Source organism: Gobio gobio (genome assembly GCF_949357685.1).
Source record: "Gobio gobio genome assembly, chromosome: 21".
In the NCBI taxonomy this organism is placed as follows: domain Eukaryota; kingdom Metazoa; phylum Chordata; class Actinopteri; order Cypriniformes; family Gobionidae; genus Gobio; species Gobio gobio.
Genome location: NC_137117.1, coordinates 14,344,032 through 14,366,044, shown reverse-complemented (window position 1 = coordinate 14,366,044; position 22,013 = coordinate 14,344,032). Strand labels below are relative to the sequence as shown.

The 22,013-nt window shown below is 38.1% G+C and overlaps 1 protein-coding gene across 1 annotated transcript in view; it reads right to left on the bottom strand.

The window, feature by feature from the left end:
* tshz2 (teashirt zinc finger homeobox 2) overlaps nt 1-18,397 on the bottom strand; it is a 68,513-nt gene extending 50,116 nt beyond the window's left edge. The window contains exon 1 of the mRNA XM_079802154.1: nt 17,883-18,397. Coding sequence (XP_079658280.1) covers nt 17,883-17,922 — 40 coding nt within the window. The 5' untranslated portion in view covers nt 17,923-18,397. The remainder of the gene's footprint in view (nt 1-17,882) is intronic.
* Between the last annotated feature and the right edge of the window lie 3,616 nt (nt 18,398-22,013).

The window sequence follows — 22,013 nt, the reverse complement described above, 5'->3', positions numbered from 1 at the left end:
TTCATCATCCCATTTAGTATTACTTATGGTACATATTAGAATAAAACCGAAGATTAGAAGGAAATGTACTAAAACAAGCCATTCCTTTTAAATCTCAGAATTAAAAAGAACTGAAATTCAGAGTTTGACTAGATGAAGAGACAGATGGATGGATAGAACAATAGAATCAAAGATAGAACAAAATAACGATATATAGAATGATGGATGGAACAATAGTTTGATTTATAGCTAGACAGAATGATAGATGGATAGATGGATGGACCAAAAATATGGATGGATGGATGGATGGACCAAAAATATGGATGGATGGATGGATAGATAGATGGATGGACTGGATGGACCAGACAGATAGATGGATGGATGGACCAGATAGATGGATAGATGGATGGATGGATGGGAGGGTGGATTAGATGGATGGACCAAAAAGATAGATGAATGGATGGACCAGATAGATGGATGGACGGACTAGATAGATAGATGGATGGACCAAAACGATGGATGGATGGATGACCAGATAGATAGATAGATAGATAGATAGGGATGGATGGATGGACTAGATAGATAGACTGTTGAATAGATAGACTGATAGATAGATAGATAGATAGATGGATGGATGGATGGATGGATGGATGGATGGACGGATGGATGGACGGACCAAAAAGATAGATGGATGAATGGACCAGATAGATGGATGGATGGACTAGATAGATAGATGGATGGACCAAAACGATGGATGGATGGATGACCAGATAGATAGATAGATAGGGATGGATGGATGGACTAGATAGATAGACTGTTGAATAGATAGACTGATAGATAGATAGATAGATAGATAGATAGATAGATAGATAGATAGATAGATAGATAGATAGATAGATAGATGGATGGATGGATGGATGGATGGATGGATGGATGGATGGATGGACGGACCAAAAAGATAGATGGATGGATGGACTAGATGGATGGACCAAAAAGATAGATGGATGGATGGACCAGATAGATAGATAGACTGTTGGATAGATAGATAGATAGATAGATAGATAGATAGATAGATAGATAGATAGATAGATAGATAGATAGATAGATAGATAGATAGATAGATAGATAGATAGATAGATAGATAGATAGATAGACTCATGAATAGATAGATGGATGGATGGATGGACCAAAAAGATAGATGGATGGATGGACTAGATGGATGGATGGACAGATAGATAGATGGATAGAATGATGGATGGATGCTGTAGATGTAAAACAACACGCAAAAAAACTTTTCCGAGAGTGAAAAACTGACACTGAAGAAGAAATTAAAACAAACTTAAAGTGTCACTATCATGACGAATAGGAGCAATTTTAACCAAAAGACTATTGAGCTTCCTATTCAGACACTCCAATAAATTTCCAAAATGCATGACAAAAAAAAATTCCCAAATCATAAATCATGACTAACAAATTACACGCCTACAGTAACAGAGAACTGGGGACCAAAAGAAATGTGCGCTTTCAGAGAAGAGGCGGGCCGTGGGCTCGAACCGCTCTCGAGGGTCATTGGGTCTCATTGCAGCTCTGATGGGAGTCGTCCGGGCCAAAATGAGGGCCGGCGTTCATTTGACTGTGATCTGCAACAGGATCCGTTGGCTCCTAATGACTCCCTCTGGCAGCGTAATGGCAGGTATTAAAGCGCTTATCCCAGCAAGGACCTCAGCCTCCCAGGCTTAGCCGCACATGGCTCCACTCAAGCAAACCCAGCCACTGACGGACTAACTACAGGCCTCCACGGTGGCCATCCTGGCTCTCGGTGAGGCAGCTGCACATCTTTAAACAGTGCGCCTCGGAGGGGAAAGTCAAGCGAGGAGACTGAAGGGCAGGGAGACAGATGTGTGCCCCCTGTGAGAGACCTCTCCAAACAGAGAGCTGAAAAATGACTGGGGAAGGAGATGAGCACATCCAAGGAAGGATTCTGGGATTCCGCCGTGGAGCAGATTAGATGGATCTGCATCCGTTTGCAATTTATATGCTGATTTGATCGGCTAGGAGTCAAAGCAGGTTCCGTTTTGACCTCATGAAAGCCTCAAATTTACTGCTACTAGTAATAACATCCAACGCGTGCCAGAGAAAATGAAATACCATAAAGTCTCGAGACATTTTTTGAAACATTTAAAGACGACGTGGAATGGCAACACATTTAACTATTTGTATTTATTGGGAATGATGTAAGGCAGGACTATCAGGCTATTATTGTTGTTTTTAGGAAATTTTGATTTCTTGTTATTAAAAAAATAAAAAATAATCACCTTTTGTTTTTTGCCTGCATATATTATATATATAAAAAAAAGTTAATAATGAAATATTATCATTCAATCAATCCACAAACTAGCCTAGAAATCTAGACGCACCCTAGCTGCAGAAAATGTATTTTGCCGCGAGTGTAATCTAGCAACTCTCGGTAGACCTGAGTGCTGGAAAAACCAAACTCTGGTCAGGCCAATCACAGCGTGTGTAGAATCGGTGGGCGGGCTTAACATAATGACGGAATGAGTTGCGGAGGTTCTTGGTGCTACAGGTAAACAAAGAAGCTGACGATCAGCGTCTTTCAAATCGGTTTTGGCCGCTACTCTGGAAGACTTGGAGTTAAGCTTTTCTTTGAGGAAAGAACAGCACTGAAGTCGTTCGTAAGAAAGGAAGATGTATTCGGAGTTTAATCTATCAACTAACGTTAGCTCCACTTCGGTTGGTTGTGGCGCTATCCAATTGCGTGCAGAGGGAATTTGACAGACAACCGTTTATTCCGCCCCTCGGATTGAGCCCTGCCAATGGTGAGTTTCCAGACCAAACATCTTGATGTGGGTCTGGCTTGTCAGGCTATCCACAAACATCTCCCACAGGGTTTTTCCAACATTTAAATTTTTTTGGCGACCACCAAAGCCTTATTTGATGATTTATGAGTGATGTAGATGACTGCTGCGCTTGTGATAGGACGGAGTGATAGAGAGAAGGAGCAGAGAGCCCTCCCCCGCACTCTCTCTGTCTTCAAAATTAGCACTGTCTTAGCTCTCTCTCATATTTCACATATTAATCAAAATCAGGTCGGAAGTACTGTTGTCAAAAATATTGATATTTTGATATGTATCGATACTGAAATATCTGAAACGATACAATACTCATTTTCTACAGTATCGATACCAGCCGCGGTCTCCTCTCCGACCGACAGCGAGTTGACATGCACCCGCCTCCTCGCATTCAGTCCGGTTAACCCTCTGAACACGGCGAACGCGCCGGCGCGTTCTGTTGGATTTTTCCTTTTGACAGCGTGTTCGTGTGACCGGTCTGAATTTCGCACGGGATTGCACATAATTCTACTCATCCCCGCAGATTTCGCGCTCGCATCTGAAGCGCACACACACACACACACACACACACACACACACTGTAATAAAGGCGCCTCTGACATACAAGTGCAAAAATTAGCTCATTTTTCCAGCTTATTAATGGTCAAATACACTCAAAAAATGTCTCAATGCCCATCTGGGTGAGTATTAACATAAACACAGTTCAGGTAAAATGTGTAACAGGAACAGTGTTTGGGATCCATGCATGCGTCGGGACTTAAAGGGACGGCAGTTATTTATTATTCAAACTACAAAAAGACAAACGATCACTTACTGCTGCTCTTGACTGATTAACTTGTGTAACTTTAATGGATTCATCTGTATTTCATTTTTTATAATGAAGATTATCCAATGTTATTTTAAATTTGATCACTGTGTTTTGTTTTATATTCAGTTTCTTACCTGAATACTGGTAGACCTACCTGAAAAATTAAAGTAGTCTTTCATTTGTATCTTTTTTCTATTGTATTTATTTGTGCTATTGTTTGTAATTTGTTTATTTGTTCTTATTGTATTACTGTTTACTCGTCTTTTTAAATTCAATTTGAAATCAAGCCTCCTTGTGCTGTTTGTAAGCTATTGCAACACAATTAGTTAGCACATATTTGTGAGATAATGGTAATTGATCAACGTTTATATATGAGAAAAAGCTTAAAAGCTTTATCATATAAAGTGACCTCTTCAGAATAAATTTTTAATTGCCTAGACTTTCAATAGATCGACAATTTTTTTTAATTATATTAAAAATATCTATTTGACAGTATATGCAGCATTTTCCTCCGTGGTATCGAATATCGATACTTTTTTAGGTATCGTATCGAAGTTAGAAATTCCAGTATCGTGACAACACTAGTCGGAAGACCAAATCCATGTTGCAGAATTTTTTTTCCTTGAAATACCGCTGGGTGTGAATTGCGCTCAAAAAACGTTGACTCTTCTCTGACCAGCTGACATAAAGCATACTTTCAATAAACGGGAAACAAATCCTATCCAGTTATGAAGTGTTTTCTGTGTGTTGACTCCTTTGAACCGAATTGGTCAGAACATCTGATCTGTCCAACACTGAACTCACGAATCAGTTTAATCATTCTCAGAACACCTCTGAAATGAGAACACAAGTGTGCTTACCCAATTTAGCAAGAGTGGATAGTAAGAATTAGTTTGAATTATCCACAGTCTTTCAGCTTATTTATGTTGACAATGTGTAGTCAAATAAATAGCCTAAAATCATTCAGTTTAGACTGGAGTGAGGTGAAACCAGAGCAAAGTTGTTATTAGCTGGCTGATAATGTTAGGAAATTGTATATGGCAGAAAATTAGGCTATTTGTTCATTTTTTTTAATACTACTTTTTAATATTGATATGATTATATACCCAAACAATGATCTGTAAATAGTGTAAAAAATGAGGAACAAAAACAAACATCAAGGTATCAAAATAAGATAAGCAAAAATTACAAACTGTTTCTTTGGATTTATTTTAAATTTATTGTCAGTATTGCACTTGCAGATCACGTGGGTAGGGTACTTTTTACTGTGCGTGTGTGTGTGTGTGTGTGTGTGGAGCCACCACAAAGACCATTTTTGACCCAGGAAAAACCCTGTCCCTGTAATGTTGGATGTGTTTAAACTGGCTAAATAAACGTGTTACATGCGTGTAAACTCAAAATGTTTATTTTTAGTAATAATCAGTATTCCTCCTTTTTTTTGTCTTTTTGTGCATGATTCATGTGTCCACATTATTCCCTCAAATAAGAAAAAAAGATATAATAACAATAATAATTATTTTTAATATTATTATTTCAACCAATCTACCCCCAAACCCCTTTTATTCATAAACTACAAATTAAAGTATTTGAATATAGTTTCAAAAAAAGGAAAAAAGTCACATTATGGAAGTAAATGTGTTTAATTTTTATATTGAGTCCAAACTAAACTTTGAATTAAGTTAAGCAAGTAATCTACTCGTACTAGCTATTTAAAAGGATAGTTTACCCAAAAATTACAATTCTGTCATTTTCATCAACTAAGTTGTTCCAAAGTTGTATAAAGTAAAGATATTTTAAAGAATGTTGGTAAGCAAACAGTTGATGGGCCAAATAGTATTTTTTACCTACTATGGAAGTCAATGGGTTCAATCAACTGTCTGGTCATCAACATTCTTCAAAATATCTTCTTTTGTGTTCAGCAGAAGAAAGAAACTCAAACAGGTTTGGAACAACTTGAGGGCGAGTAAATGACAACAAAATGTTCATTTATTTTTGTGTGAACTATCCCTTTAAGAAGTTCCCAAACGATTTTACACCTCTATTAACTGGAAACACCAACCTTTCCACACGGGTATAAAAACAAGCCATTCACAGGATACATAAACCATCGAAACCACTCGTGAGTCAAAAAATTAGTCAAATCTCAGTGAATCAAACAAAACAAAGTTCAAATCCCCCACCCCACCCCACCCCCTCGGCAGCAGCTCATCTGCATTTCTCCATTCACATCCCGATAGCATAAACTCTCACATGTGTTCACGTCCAGCGAGCGACTTAACACTACACCCACAAGGAGGTTACTGGAAGCTTCTCGCGATGACTCAAGACAGAGTGTTCAGGAAGGCCTGGCATCATGTTTTGTTTCAGACAGATGCAGTTGGCCCACAGTGAGGCATGCGTCTTCCTGTACAAAGGCTCCACTGTATGCTATCAATCATGTGAAGCCGGCATGAAGCTATAAATCCCTTCTTTGAGGAAATCCCCCCTTTCAGATTTACAAAATGGTGAGGGGTGCGACGTGCCTGCCGAAATGTTGCAGGAATGCACATATTGACAGATACCAGCAGATGCGAGGGGACTTGATTTGGTGTTTGGTCGACGAGTGCCACGTAAACTTTTATGGGAGAATGTGAATGTTAATATTAGCTGTTTGTGTATAATTCAGTCATGCCAAAGGGGAAATGTACTGGCAATGTCAATAACACAGTTGATTTGGCGTGGCGTGTTAGAATTCATTTAGGACATGAGTGGAATTTTTAACCTTGAAAATACAGGTCATGGTTTAAAGGGACGGTTCGCCGCAAAAACAACATTTCTATCATTATTTACTCACCCTCACGCCGTTCCCCCCAATGAAACACAAAAGGAGAAATTCTGAAAAATCTTCACACAGCTCTTTTTTTAATACGATAAAGTATATTATTATTATTATTATCATTGGATGTCTGTCAAGGGCATAAAAGCACCATAAACTCGGTTCACTCGGCAGCCATATTTGTAATGCCTCCGGGCAGCTTATTTTGCTCATACAAAAACAACTTCTATCCATTTGAATGGGGAAATACCGAAATCTCAAAACCTTCAGGTCTCTTTTATTTGAAGGCGGGACTTATTGCGTCACATTACGAGTTGCAGCTTCTCCCATTCTAACAGGAATGCACCATCTTTGCATATCTAAAGTCTTTGATATGACTAGACTGATGAAATAATTAAATGATGTTCCAGTCTGTTCCTCACACAAAGTTATCATAAACTTCATAAGACTTCAAAATCATCGCTTGTAACACTTTACAATAAGGTTCAATTAATTAACTATATTAGTTAAAGGTAGGGTATGTTTTTCAGAAACACTTTTTTGTTACATCCATTCACATCCTGATAGCAATCATGTTCATCCTACTACCTGCCTGTCAAGATGTGTATTTCAAAATTTCCGCACGTCATCAGCACGTTCGAGGCTGTGCAGAGTTGAAGACAGACAGTCACTGAGTGCCAAAACAAACAGCAGCCGCCTTTTACAGTTACTCCAGAACCAAAACAATGAGCTTATGCTGCGTTCACACCATGTCTTAACCGTAATTATGAGATGTACTGTTCTACCTTTATGAGTCAACACTATCAACGGCGAAATGAATCTGCAGCAGTCAGGTGGTACAGGTCAGAGCTCTGTAAGTTAAGTTCATTATTCCTGTAATGTTATGTGCTTTGAGACACGAGGTAATCTAATGCCGTCTCTCGTGACGCTTTGCAGACTCTGCTCTGGCTGTGCGCGTTCATGTGTTTTGGAGGAGGCTTGGCTTTGGAGACGCTCTGAAAGGAGGGCGGGATCTTGTGCTTTCAAAGCTAGCTTGCTATTTTTAGCCTCTCCACAATTGCCTACCCTAGCTTTAACATGATCAAAAGTTGTATCTGTTAATTGTATTTAATGGACCCCTGCTAATATCAACTAACAATCAGTATTTAAGGTTAATAAATACTGTAACAAATACATGGCTCATTGTTAGTTAATGCATTAACTAACATTAATTAATAGAACCTTATTGTAAAGTTTTTAGAGCTTGACAGACATGGTTGTTATGAACTGTGATTGTGTGGAAGTGTTGTGTGAAGATTCCCCCAAAATTATCCTATAAGGAAAATACAGATTTACAGTACCTGTCAAAAGTTTGGAAACATTACATTTTTGAAAGAAGTCTCTTCTGCTCACCGGGGCTTAATTAAAAACATAGTAAAACGGTAATATTGTGAACTATTATTACAATTTAAAATACTCGTTTCCGATCATGTGATGCATTTCCAGCATCATCACACCAGTCTTCGGTGTCACATGATCCTTCAGAAATCATTCTAATATGATGATTTGCTGCTCAAGAAGCATTTATGATTATCAATATTGAAAACAGTTTTTGCTGCTTAGACCTCATTTCCGTTTTTAGAGTGAACTATTCCTTTAAATTGTAAAAAGGTGTGGATTCCAGCAGAGAAGTTAATGTTAATAATGGTGATTAGCATGTCTGCGGAGAGTGAAAGAACTGTGAGCCTCAGCAAGTTTCTAATCACATGAAGTTCAACTTCCTATTTGACTTGAAGTCTTGTAAAATAAGATAAAAGGAGCTCCATCACACTCATTCCTCTCACCCTCGCTAAAATGATCGAGGCTTTCACAAAGTTGGAAAATGTTTCAAGAGGGCACGGCAATTAATAGGAGAAATTACATTTGCTGGGATCTTTAGCGGAGAGAGTTCTTCTTCACAGCGGAGTGTAATGCTGCATAATTTCACTGGTTTGCTCACATTTATTTTCTTTTTCTAAATTGCAATATTAGTCATACACTCATTATAGGGGCCATCAGTTCTTGGCAAATTCCTATTGCCGTTCATTTCCAGCAGAGACGATGCGGGATGTGTATTTTTTCAGGCTCGAGTCGAGTACTGAATCTTTTGTCATTGTGTCACTGAATCGTTTGTCATTAATCTAACTGACAAGGCCTGCGCATATACACACATACCTGTTCATTTGCTCCCAAGAAATATAGATGGCATTTAATTGTAATGCAATGGTTGGATATGCAGTGATTTATCATTCACCAGCTGTACAATATTTGTTCCAAATTAAAATATATTCAATTATAATAGCAAATATAAGTACATTGTGGCGTTTGAGGCTGTGCAGAGTTGAAGTATTAAAATACGTACAAATCAGAACTTAATAAGCAAATATTTAGCAAAGATATCAATACATATACAAGTCATACCTGTCAAATAAATACTGTTCTGTTGAATTCTACATTCATTCAAGTTTTCATCATATTAGAACGACTAATAAGTCAGTGCGCAAGTCGCTTTGGATAAAAGCGTCTGCCAAAATGCATAAAAGGATCATGTGATTATTTCTGAAGGATCATGTGACACTGAAGACTGACGTAAAGATGATGAAAAATCACAGGCGTAAATTATATTTTAAAATATATTCACATAGAAAACGGTTATTTTAAATTGAAATAATATTTCACAATATTACTGTTTTTATAGCATTTTTAATCAAATAAATGCAGCTCTGGCGAGCATAAAAACACATTTCAAAAACACAAGAATTGTACCGACCCCAAATTTTTGAACGGTAGTATAATGAATGAATCATCTAAAGCGGCCTGATATTTCACCATGGCACACGCCATCAGCCATTAAAAAAAGAGAAATAACACATCGCTGCATTGTTAAATCCTGTACCCGCACAATGCCTCTAATCATTAATATGTTCATCCAGTTCTCTTAATCAAGTTGTAAGTACAACTGAATTATTCTATATCCTGCAAGGACACCTAAGCTGTCAGTGCTGTTTAATGAGTTTCAATTAAGCTGTTAGTTTCAGCAGAACGGCGCAGCGCGGCTCGTGCGGGCGGGCGTCTACTCAGAGCTCTGCAAGGACACAAACAAGACATTTTATTATGGCAGTCTTGCTCCATCAAAACCACTCGGTGTCTTTGCAATTCCAATCAGAGCGCTAAAACACGCTGACGGCGTGAAATGTTAAAAATTAATTGTAATTTGTTAGACGCTCCTGTGCAAAATAGTCGTACGGTACATGGGATCTACATCAAAGCTGCGGCCTATTGGTGTTTAACAGTCTTTAAACACTGTTTGGTAAAAAAGGTGCGCCGTCTGGGTTAAGAGCCTACAAAAATCTGTCCTTCTGTGATTATAAAAGCTGCATACAAGCATCTACTGCTTGGAGAAATTCACTTAACTGTTGTTATTTGTTATGTTCACTAAAGAGCACAAATATGTAAATGATTCACTCTAAAATGTACTCTAAAACATGCAAAAATATGCAAACGATCTACTCTAAAATGGTCCTCCAACATAAGTATGAATAACAATTGTGTTTGCATATGGTATCACGCTCACGCTCTCCTGATCTTTGTCTACAAGAACTTCCTGACTCGCACACACAGTCATTGCGGTCGCCCGCTGCTGAAACTCTGCAGGCTGCGCTCCTGGTGACCTCTAGGTGGAAAATGGACTGAAAGGCCAGCCAGGACTCGGGAATATCGAGTTGATTCATCAAATTAGTTCCCGTGTAATTGCACGGCATGACGTGCCATGAAACTTGTCAGCTATAAAGCTGTCGGGGAGCCATCGGCGGCCATGTTAAATGAAGACACAAAAAAAAAAGGCCTGAGGTTTATGACTTGATGTTTGGACAGCCGCCAGTGAAGTAGTGAGGATACGGCCGCCTTTAAGATTTTAAACGTTTGCACTCTTATCTGTGCAAGTATTGAGGCTATCCATTTATTGCATGCATTAATCAATGTGATTTCCACAGATGCTTTAATTAAATATTCCTTTAAAACGCCTCTTAGACAAGGCTAAGGTTTAATAATAATGCGGAATTAAAATTTGATATAGTGCCTGTAAAAATACGATGACACACAGTTGGTAAACATGAAAAATTTATGCAATTAGAGGTAATTTAGCAAGACTGATATTTGTGATTATAAAATTATATCTAGTAAAAAACGTCTTATTTTCCTGTATACCCTCTGGTCCGATGCTAAACCTGATCTTGTGAAAGTTTGCCTTTCTAATTGGTATAGATTGTGCCATTAGCTAAATATTGTCATAGCTCCTGCCCCATAGACTGTAGCAGGCCAGGGTTAATTTGCATAATAAATCTTAATTGAGACTCATTAAGCACTTGATTGGAAGCAAATCAGGTACACCATGGACAATTTTTAGATTAATGAAGTTTCCGTCTTTTTTTTTTTTTAAAGGTACACTGTTTTCTGCCATCTTCTCATGAACTGTAAGGAGGCCGGAGAGAAAGGAGGATTCTCACAGGAACAAGAGGTCGAGTTACAGACACGTCTCACGAGACGAAAAATAACGTAATCAAACATGGTTACACAGGCTTGGTACACATATCAACAACTGACTGCACATGAACTGAGTGTGTTATATTATCCGCAGCTATTTTCAAGAAGGAAATTATACAGGAAATCTAAAATATCAGTTCAGGACTATATATATATATATATATTTATTTTAAATAAAATGTAAATTTTAAATGTATATATTTATATTTTTAAATATATTATTTGTACACATTAATATATATATATATATATATATAAAAATAAATATATATATATATAAATAAATAAATAAATAAATAGATAAAGTTATTAGAAATTGTTGTATATAATGCATTTTTCATAATATATATTATGTTAGTAAGCGTATTAAGTTATTTTGTGTATACATTTATAAGAGGATTTTTTTTTTAAGTAGAAAAATATGTATATAATACAAGTTTCATATACATTTTTTGTTGATGTTATTTTCATCTAAAATATCAGTTCAGTACTAACATAACTATATACATATATGTAATATTTATTTGAAATACATTTATATTTTCAATTTATATATTTTCCTTTTTAAATATATTATTAGGTGTGTACATTAGGCAATATATATTATATATAGAAGGTTTTTAAAAAAGTTATTAGAAATATATGTATATATATATATATAAAAATCACCAAAACACCAGCTAATTAAAAGTTATTGTACAAACAGCTAAAAAAGAAAAGAATTTGTTGGAAGATTCCACAAATTATATAATGTTTATTTTTTAAATGTATAATATTATGTATTAAAATATATCATATTTATTTAAAATTGACCAAAAACCCCCCCTGAAATTTGGAACTAATACAGGGAGAACTAACACTTCTGTGTTTATCAGCTACCCAAGTACGGTCAATATTCTCAAAGCGCCTAATAATCAGCACAGCCGATATATCTGTGTAGAACATCAGTGATGTTTATGTGGCTCTGCAGACACAAAACAAAGAGAAAACATGAGTATCTTTCATGTGTAGTGGGTACACCATGTCTGTCTGGTGCCCTTGTGATCATAACATCTTCAAAAACAGAATAAAGCTTTGTGTTCATATCAACAGGATCCTATCGCGGAGGAGAGGGGTAAATATGACAGCGAGATGTGAAACCCAATCCCAAGCCACAGTTCTCGCCTGGACGCAGCGCCCTGTCTGAAATCCATCTGGACATGGTAATATGAGCCCACACTGATTGTTTTGAACAACTTTGGAAGCATATGGCCTGCCGCGACCAGCCGACAATTACTGAAATAAGTCCCCGAGTCCATTCGCAATCTTCGTGGCCGCAATGATACAGTAAGAACTGCTTTCCGAAAGAGTCAGGTGTGCTTGGCATCCCGCGCCATCATCTTAACTGCCGTAGCACACTGCGACACCATCGAAATTCCTGCCGGTAATCAAATACCGAGCACACAAAAGGCGTTTTGTGTTGTCGTTAGGCCTTTTCCCCCTGTCTGACTTTCACTCGAGAAATTGACACAGATCAACTCTCCCTCTCTTCCTTTACCTCCTCGACCTCAATCTCCCAGACATGCTATCGGCGCAGACCGGGTACAAAATGCCATTTTGTAATTTCTTTTATACTCGGATGTCTGGCAGGAGTAATGAGGTTTAGCCCGAGAGCAATAAAGTCTCTCCATAACCTCATCATTGTTGTGTTTAATGAAGAAAAAAGCAATAGAAATAGCTTTTTGCGGAGATGATCACGTAAAAACATTATCCTCCTCGATTGTCCCGCTGGCGTATCAAATTGTGTCATTTGCCTGGAAACTGGCGCAGGTCTCGGAGGGAAGGCAAGGTGAACGCGCGGTTGCGGCAGTGGGGGTACGAGGCGACGTGGTGCTCGGGTCCAATCAGGACGCAGGCTTTTTTTCCCCTCTTCTGAGGAGCGCAGGGGAGCGGAGTAGAGCGTCAAGCGCTCCGGGGCACAGGAGGCTTCTCCTCTCTCACCTAGACGCAGCACCGCCCTGTCTGACTCCAGGAGCAAAGCCTCACAAAGTGATACCGCCAGCTCCACCTGCCACCGCCAGGGCATGCTGGCGGAAATATCATGACATCACCGCCACGGAGACAGGATAAACGTTGCTGTGGTTTAACTGTTACAGTCATATAAACAAATACTGGGGTATTAGTATGATACGGGACACAAAGAAATGGCAAATACAGGAAAGACAGCTACATATTACCGGCGTGGCCTCGAACACTCCTTTCCAGCTAATGATATTATTTAATAAACAGATTTTACAGGCTATGACAAGCTTTAATAAACATACATATAAAACGTTTTGTGATCCACAGTCATTGTCATTTACTAAAAATCCAGAAAAATAAAAGTAATTGTTAAAACGGCTCAAAAAATGTAGTCCTGGAAAAAGTTCCTACAGGATTTGTTGCAGATTCCACACATTTTTATTTTATTTTTTTTTATAATTTAAAATATTAAATATATGACCAAAAAGAAAATCTCTGAAAACAGATTGTGGCCTCTCACACTCATTATTAAACACACATACTTTACAGGCTAAAACAAGCTTGAATAAAAAAGATTATCATGATAATAACATCCCATTTGCGCATTTTGCATCAGATTCAAGCAGAAGCTGAATACTGAATATGTCATCTTAAATTCAGTGCTGAACCGTCTCTACCTGGACAAGACTATGAACAACTGCCCCGATCCACCAATGTTTCCAGAACAAACCACTTAAGAAGCCAATTCCCAGAAGCCCCTGTCACTCACTTATTGGCACTGCAACACTTAATGCCTTTGTCTGTACTCCAATTTATCTTGTTAACAACAAATTGGGCTAACAGTTTGAAGCACGGGCTATTCAAAAACTGATTAGAAACATAATTCTGCAGAGAAATATCATTGGAAAACTCATTGCGGTGCGCGCTAATAACCCCTTGTATGTTCATATTTTTGTGTGGACTGGGCTGGGCGATATAGTGACTAGTATTTGTTCTGAAAGGGCGTAAAAGCCCATAGAAACCATCACTTTGACAAAACAAACACCGTTGCCAAGTAGATTCAAAATACTTGATTCATACAGTACTCTAGTTATCAATAATCAAGGCATGTTTACTGCACTAGTGTTACGGCATTATTTTCTTTTATGTGCACCATTCTTTTAATGCTTATGACTGATTTGTATCGAATAAATGAACCTCAGTCAGACTGAATCAAAGAATCAATTCATTGATCTGATTCGAATCAAACTTGTCAACTCGAATGCTACTGATGTTTAAATCGGACGCTACTAAATCAGCATTAAAACAACGCTCACGTAATCAAACCACACAACCTTCAGGAAGCTTAATGGCCAAATAAAACAACATTAAATCATCACAATATTCATTATGCAATAGTAGATCTCAAGGAAAATAATCACAAATACATTAATTGAATATTCAATAATACTCAGAATGTTATAATATTCTATCTATCTATCTACCTATCTATCTACCTATCTACCTATCTATCTATCTATCTATCTATCTATCTATCTATCTATCTATCTATCTATCTATCTATCTATCTATCTGGGATAGAGTTTGTTAGCTGTCAGTTCCTTATAATGGCAAAATTGTATAATCTTTAAATGCATCTGACCTTCCAGTGACCGCTAACTAAAGTCACACCACAAATATTAATTGTGCAACCCCGCAGGGATGCGTCTTTACTCTAAATGACCACATTTCCACAGCAAAAAATGATAACCGTGCCTGCCGCCACATAACGAAATGAACGCCATTTTATACCCAGAACCCTGAAGATCTTAAAAAGACTGTACGATAAATGGAAAAGGGGGGTGGAGTAAAAAAAAAAAAAAAATCTCATTCCTTGCATCTTCTCTGGTCTTATTTTAATACCTCTCCCTCTCCTTGTTCACCCCTCCACACATCATTAAACATATTATTATAACATGACTGTCAGCTTGCGTCTCTCTCGCCGCTCCATTCTTGCTCTGCCAGGTAATCAATTTGTCGTCACTCTCTGTAACCCCAGTAAAGTCATCAAGGGAAATGAGTTACAGCTGCAAAAAGCCTTCAAGAATATAGGTGGGGGTTTGAGGGGTGGGGGGTCAGGAGGGAGGGGGGGGGGGGGAGAAATGACAACACAGGCCTGGAATATTCTGCCGCTGATAGCACATCCCAGGTCTCGAAGATGAAATATTAATGCACAATTTGTTTATCTGCGGGCCCACATCTCTCCTGCGCCGAGCTGTTAATTTTCTATCTGCGCAGACAACAGATCAGTCAGTCATGAACTCTTCATAGCCATTACCGGGAGACATTTTGATTAAGTATTCCTAATGTAGTGGATAGGAAAGAATGAAAACACTCTGCCTGCCAACTTTTGATTGACCATTAAGCCACTGATGAATGTGCCTGTCAAAGAGGAGACAATTACCTCAACAATGAAGAAACTCTTCTGGAAGGCTTATTTCTCCATAGGGCTGACACATTTACCAGATTACAGGCGAGCAGGCCCAGAGCGTGTAAAGGGATCGCTTAGGAATCTTCGCAAAAGTTCACCCAATAATTGCGCCGCCTTTGTTAGATGGAAGGGGCTTTTAGGGGGAGCGACGAGTGTGTGAGTGTGTGTGTGTAGGCGCGCGCGAGGGAAAGTGACAGACAAAGTAGAAACGAGGAAGAAGGGACTTAGCGTCTTCAGGAGGTTTTAAGATCCGCCATTGCTGGCAGAGTGTGATGACCATCTGTGGGGTTTGTCTACTGTTATTATAAAGAGTGATCATCCTTCCACCTCGTAAAGAGTCCAGAGCATCTGGCGGCAATGTACGCAAAAACAATAACCTGCTGTAGGCGCTTTCGAAAGCAAACTTTGGCTCCTTACAGTGTTGTGAATGTCGAAAATGATGCAACTAATGGGCTTTGTCTAGAGAAAGACAATCAAATGACAGATTCATGCTTTAACCTGTGGCATATGGGCGCCACTTATATAGTTATTTTTAATTTGGTCACACTCAAAACGTAATTAAATGCATTGTTATAAATAAACTATTACTCGTTAAATGCAGGATGACACCACAAAATATGCATTCAAAGCCTAAAATTTTATGGGTAAAACAATTATAGTAACCCAGCGGGGAAAAAAAAGTTCCCTTAAATGTTTAAGGGAGCGTCAAAAAACTTATGGTTTAAAGTCGTTTAATAATCTGAGCAGCCACCACCTGAGGTCATGGGAAGGCTAACAAAGAACCGGTGATAAATGAATCTATTAGAAATTAATCTATCAATAAATCCAACGTGACATGAGATCAATCATATGACAAGTGGAAGCCCAAGGGGGAAAGAGAGAAGTGAAAAGTGTTTCAGTAAAAAGCCAGCCAGTTGTAAAGAAGATTATGGCTGCTTTTCAAAACCTAGCGAGTTGCCTACCTTTATATCATTGATCATTATTTTCCTGTTTATCGCTGTGAAGCTGCTTTGAAACAATCTGTATTGTATAAAGCACCATATCAATAAAAGTGTCTTGACAGCATTTTTTTTTGGACACCACAGGCACTTTAGGAACATTTTTCAAAATGATGCACGCACATGCTACCTAGCTAGAGAGCTCACAAGGATTTGACACACACACACAGCCTCTGAAAGAAAGTGTAGCCTATTGTGAACACAGCTACAAGGAAGCAAAATGAAAGAACATTCATTGTTTAGGTTTTTGATTACTCTTAGCATCACTGGCAGCCTATTCAAAATTATGCCCTCAAAAATGCTGTCTAGGTAGTTAGTTCACTAGGTTTTGAGAAACATTATGTACTAACAACATTGGTATACAATTAACAAGATAAAAGCACAATAGCAGGGCTAGCCTCATCATGTTACTGAAACATAAATAAACGTCTTTATTCATGTGTGTTTCGCGCTCTGTAGCGCGCGTCCGAGTGTGTGTGCGCGCGTGCCTGCACTCCGTTTGAGTGTGTGTGTGTCCGTTTGTCTATGAGATATTATGGGTTCATAGGAAGTTCAACCGATATTCGGATCCAAAACGGGACATCTCTTCAAAATCACTCTGCATTTCCTCTCGGTGTATTTACACAAACGCGTCACGCTTCGGTTCCCAACAAAATCTGGCTAAAGTTTGTACTTTTTTAAACTTTGACGTCCAAAACAACTATTTAACGTGTAAATAACTCGTTTAAAATGAAAACAAGGATCGTTTTACTTCATTGTGTGAGCAGCAGCAGTAAATTAACATTATAAATAGGCCAAGAAGTGAGCCGTGGCTAACTCTAATTCACTTCGATAAGCTACATTTAAAATGAGCCTAACATTACTTGAAAAGCGATATGTAAATACTTGTTTTAAGAGAAAATATAAAAAGTTAACTTTTTTTATATATATATTTACATTTTTATAAGCAAATATATTGATCGAGACCATGTTTTTTCGCAACGTTAAGGGGGGTTACACAAGGTTCACTACTCGGTCCGTTTATAATGCTAAAAAACGTTACGAATTTCAAACCGCTCATTTGATGACGCAAAGCGAGCGCTGTTTACATCCTAAACGAGTGTGTTTGCGTTCATTTAAACGTGAAACATTCGTACAATTTGAAAGTTTAAAAACTTTCGGCGGATTTTTGCCTGGGGAACCGAAGCGTATATTCTTTTGCAGTGCATCAAAGCATCATTCTCTGATATTAACCATCCTCTTTCTAAGACAACGCTATAGCTTCCATCATACCGTTTCACAAGATAGGTTCGTTGAGATACAAATTCGTAGCCTACGCTCGCGAATAGCAATGTTCATGTCGGGATGAATGTGAAATGATAGGTGTCAAGTTGAATCTTACCCGCAGCCCGTTTGGGTGCTTGCTGTTTCCTCCTTGGCATGTTCAACTCTCTTTAGTTCACGTACAGTGAAATTGTGCCCAGGTGAAATTCAGTATAAGCGCTCTGATATAGTCCATACACACGCAATAGCGACTCTCTAATGCACTTCAGTTCCGTACAATCCAGTTCTTCAGAAACGCTGTCCAGAAATCAGGTGTCTCTATTTTAATATACCTCTCCTTCCTAGATAGACAGATCTATGGCGGATTGTTTTGCTTTGCTTTTCTTTCAGTCTCTTCTTCTTCTTCTTTTCTTTTTGTTTCCAGAGCCAAAGGGACGAACGCTGTCAATCGCTTAGACTCCCGGTCTCGTATGAGACGTAGTAGGAAAAGGGCAGGAAAAATAGTGTATATCACACACACACGGCGATGCCAGCAGCAAACATCGATCCATAGAACAAACTGAACATTAAAAACTCCTCCTCCTCCTCCTCCTCCTCTGGACTTGATGATGGCAGCGAGACATTTGTTACACTAGATAACCACGAGTTTATTAAAGAGACAGGGGCCGGAGAAAACATGAGACAGCCCACAAGACCAGCCTCACACTGTCTCTCTCTCTCTCTCTCTCTCTCTCTCTCTCTCTCTCTCTCTCTCTCTCTCTCTCTCTCTCTCTCTCTCTCTCTCTCTCTCTCTCTCTCTCTCTCTCTCTCTCTCTCTCTCTCTCTCTCTCTCGAGTTTACAGAGATGCTGAGAACTAATGAACGCTTCAGTGGAATGACACGGTGCATATGAATAACATGCATGCGATATGTAATTATTTTTAGTAGCTGCCAGAAATGAGATATAATTGCCATTGCTGTGGTAATTACTTGCATTACATGTATATGTGTACATGCAGACTCTGTATATGCTTAAAAAAGGCAGAGACAAACATTTAAATGTTAAACCTGGAAAGAAGCCATGTGAGAATAAAGGGAAACACATTCATATCCATGTTACAGCGCAAACTACTTGAATATTCATTTATTTAGCCTATTATTGTTATGCTATTTTTTAAGAAACAGTATACAGTGTTATTATTACCCATATAACATGCCACATTAATTTAATTAATTACAATAGCAATGACAATAATTATGCCTCATTTCCAGCAGCTACTGAACATAATTACATATCGCATACATGTTGTTCATTAATTAGTAACTTATAGAGAATTATACATAAAACTGTAACTATCTGCAGTGTCAACGCTCTATCTATCTATCTATCTATCTATCTATCTATCTATCTATCTATCTATCTATCTATCTATCTATCTATCTATCTATCTATCTATCTATCTATCTATCTATCTATCTATCTATCTATCTATCTATCTATCTGTCTGTCTGTCTGTCTGTCTGTCTGTCTGTCTGTCTGTCTGTCTGTCTGTCTATCCGTCTGTCCGTTCATCCATCCATCCACTTTAGTAGCTGCTAGAAATGAAACGTTGTTGTAATCAATTAGTCTACTATAGATATAACCGTTGTGTACAGTATGTACAGTTTCCAGAGATGTTTATAAAGGCATTGAGAAGAATTCAAGCATTGGGTGAAAACAGAAATGCTTGTTACGTTTATGTTATAGTTTATACGTTCTGATAATTAATGAACAACATGTATGCGATATGTAATTACGTTCAGTAGCTGCTGGAAATGAGGCATAATTATTGTCATTACTATTGTAATTAATTAAATTACTGTGGCATGTTATATGGGTAACATAAACACTGCAATGTATAGTTTTTTGGATATAATCTCCAGAGATTCTTAAAAAAAAATAGCATAAAAATTATAAAATAAAAAATTAGGTTGTACACCTAAAAAAGGCTAATAAAAGTTTAGTTTTCAGTGGCACATGTTACACAGCTAATTAGTGTGTATAAAGTGTACACTCTCAGGAAAAAAAGGTACAAATGCTGTCACTGTGGCGGTTCCTTTTCAAAAGGTACACCTTTGTTCCTTTTAGGTACTAATATGTTCCCTTTAGGTACAAACGTGTACCTTTTGAAAAGGTACAACCCCAGTGACAGCATTTGTACCTTTTTTTTCTGAGAGTGTATAAGCAATTATATATATATTTTTATGATATTACTCAGCACATGCTTATGCAATATACAGTATACAAAATGTATTTGGTTTTGAAAAGGCCTATGAAGTCATGTTTTATCGGAACTGAAGGGCACAATAGAAGAGTGATCTCATCCCGTCTCATCAGTCATCTCAGTGTCAAAAAGCGGTCAGATTTACCCAAATCCATCCATTATAATGACACAAGCGATTTGATTTGAACCGAAACCATAGAAACATTAAAATCTTTCAGCTGAAAAAAAAAAAACCTTTATGATGTCATAGTAACAGCAACAATGAGCAGCACACAATGAGCGGCAGCGTACATTGTTCGGCACAGCTTCATTACAGCGTAACTGTAGTCCTACAAGGTGAAGCAGAATGGTTCTCCTTTCTGGAGCTCTCCAGTGTCTCACCATTTGTGTCCCGACCTCTCACCATCTCTGATTATTGAGGTCACCGATAAACAAATGAGTGGCCATTACTCACAGACTACAGATGACCTCAGCGCACACGCCCCCTCCCACCATTGCTGTGTGATAAATGATCCCGCTGTCATACAGAGAGATGATGCTGCCTTTGTTAATCTGTTATGTGGTGACGTTACTCGATCCTCCTGTTTTCTAGCCCGTCTTTCTCCCTCTCCTCGCGCTGATGTGCGGATGCCAGTCCCCGTGCGATGATGGCAGAGACCTCCCGTAAACTTGACATGAACTCCGCCGATCAATCAGTGTTGAGCTTCCAGTCTGACCATACCTGTCTGACAGCTTTTAACACCCTCTGTGTATAAACGTTAACACACACACACACACACACACACACACACACACACACACACACACACACACACACACACACACACACACACACACACACACACACACACACACACACACACACACACACACACACACACACACACACACACACACACACACACACACACACACACACACACACACACACACACACACACACGCGTACAGAGGGCACTACAGTATATCTCTACCTGCATGTATTGTACTGCTGGGATCTTGCACTAAGGGATTGTGTGCACACAGTTTATAAGCTGTAGTATAGGGGTATTTTGTAATGTGTAGTGTCAATCGGGCAGTTTTACGTTAAGGTAACAGTCCACAGGTGTGTTTAGTCTGATTGTGTGAATTTGAATTTGAATGCAAGGAAGTAAAATTAAAATATAGGTAAAATACTAAGATATTCCTAAAGCTGTATTTTTTTTTTCTTACTAGAAAAAAAAAAAAAAACATTTGTCAAGTTTAAAAAGCCTTGAAAAGTTTCTTGGATAGAAGTAACAATAGATAGAACAAGAGATAGAATGATCGATAGAACAATCGGTCGATGGATGGATGGAGATGTATAGATAGAACAATGATAAATAGATGATAGATCTAAAATTGGATGGATGATAGACCGATAGACAGATAGATAGATAGATAGATAGATAGATAGATAGATAGATAGATAGATAGATAGATAGATAGATAGATAGATAGATAGATAGATAGATAGATAGATAGATAGATAGATAGATAGATAGATAGATAGACAGATAGACAGATAGATAGATAGATAGATAGATAGATAGATAGATAGATAGACAGACAGACAGACAGACAGACAGACAGACAGACAGACAGACAGATAGATAGATAGACATACAGACAGACATATGGAAAGATAGAACAATGGATAGATGATAGATCTAAAACTGGATGGATGATAGAGAGATAGAGAGTGGATAGATATATAGACAGACAGACAGATAGATCGATAGATGGATAGAATGATGGATGGATGGATGGATGGAACGATAGATACATAGATTTAGAGGATCTAGATCTAGAATAATCATAGATAGATGACAGATCTAAAATTGGATGGATGATAGATAGATAGATAGATAGATAGACAGACAGACAGACAGACAGACAGACAGACATATGGAAAGATAGAACAATGGATAGATAGAATGATGGATGGATGGAACGATAGATACATAGATCTAGATGGATAGATAGAA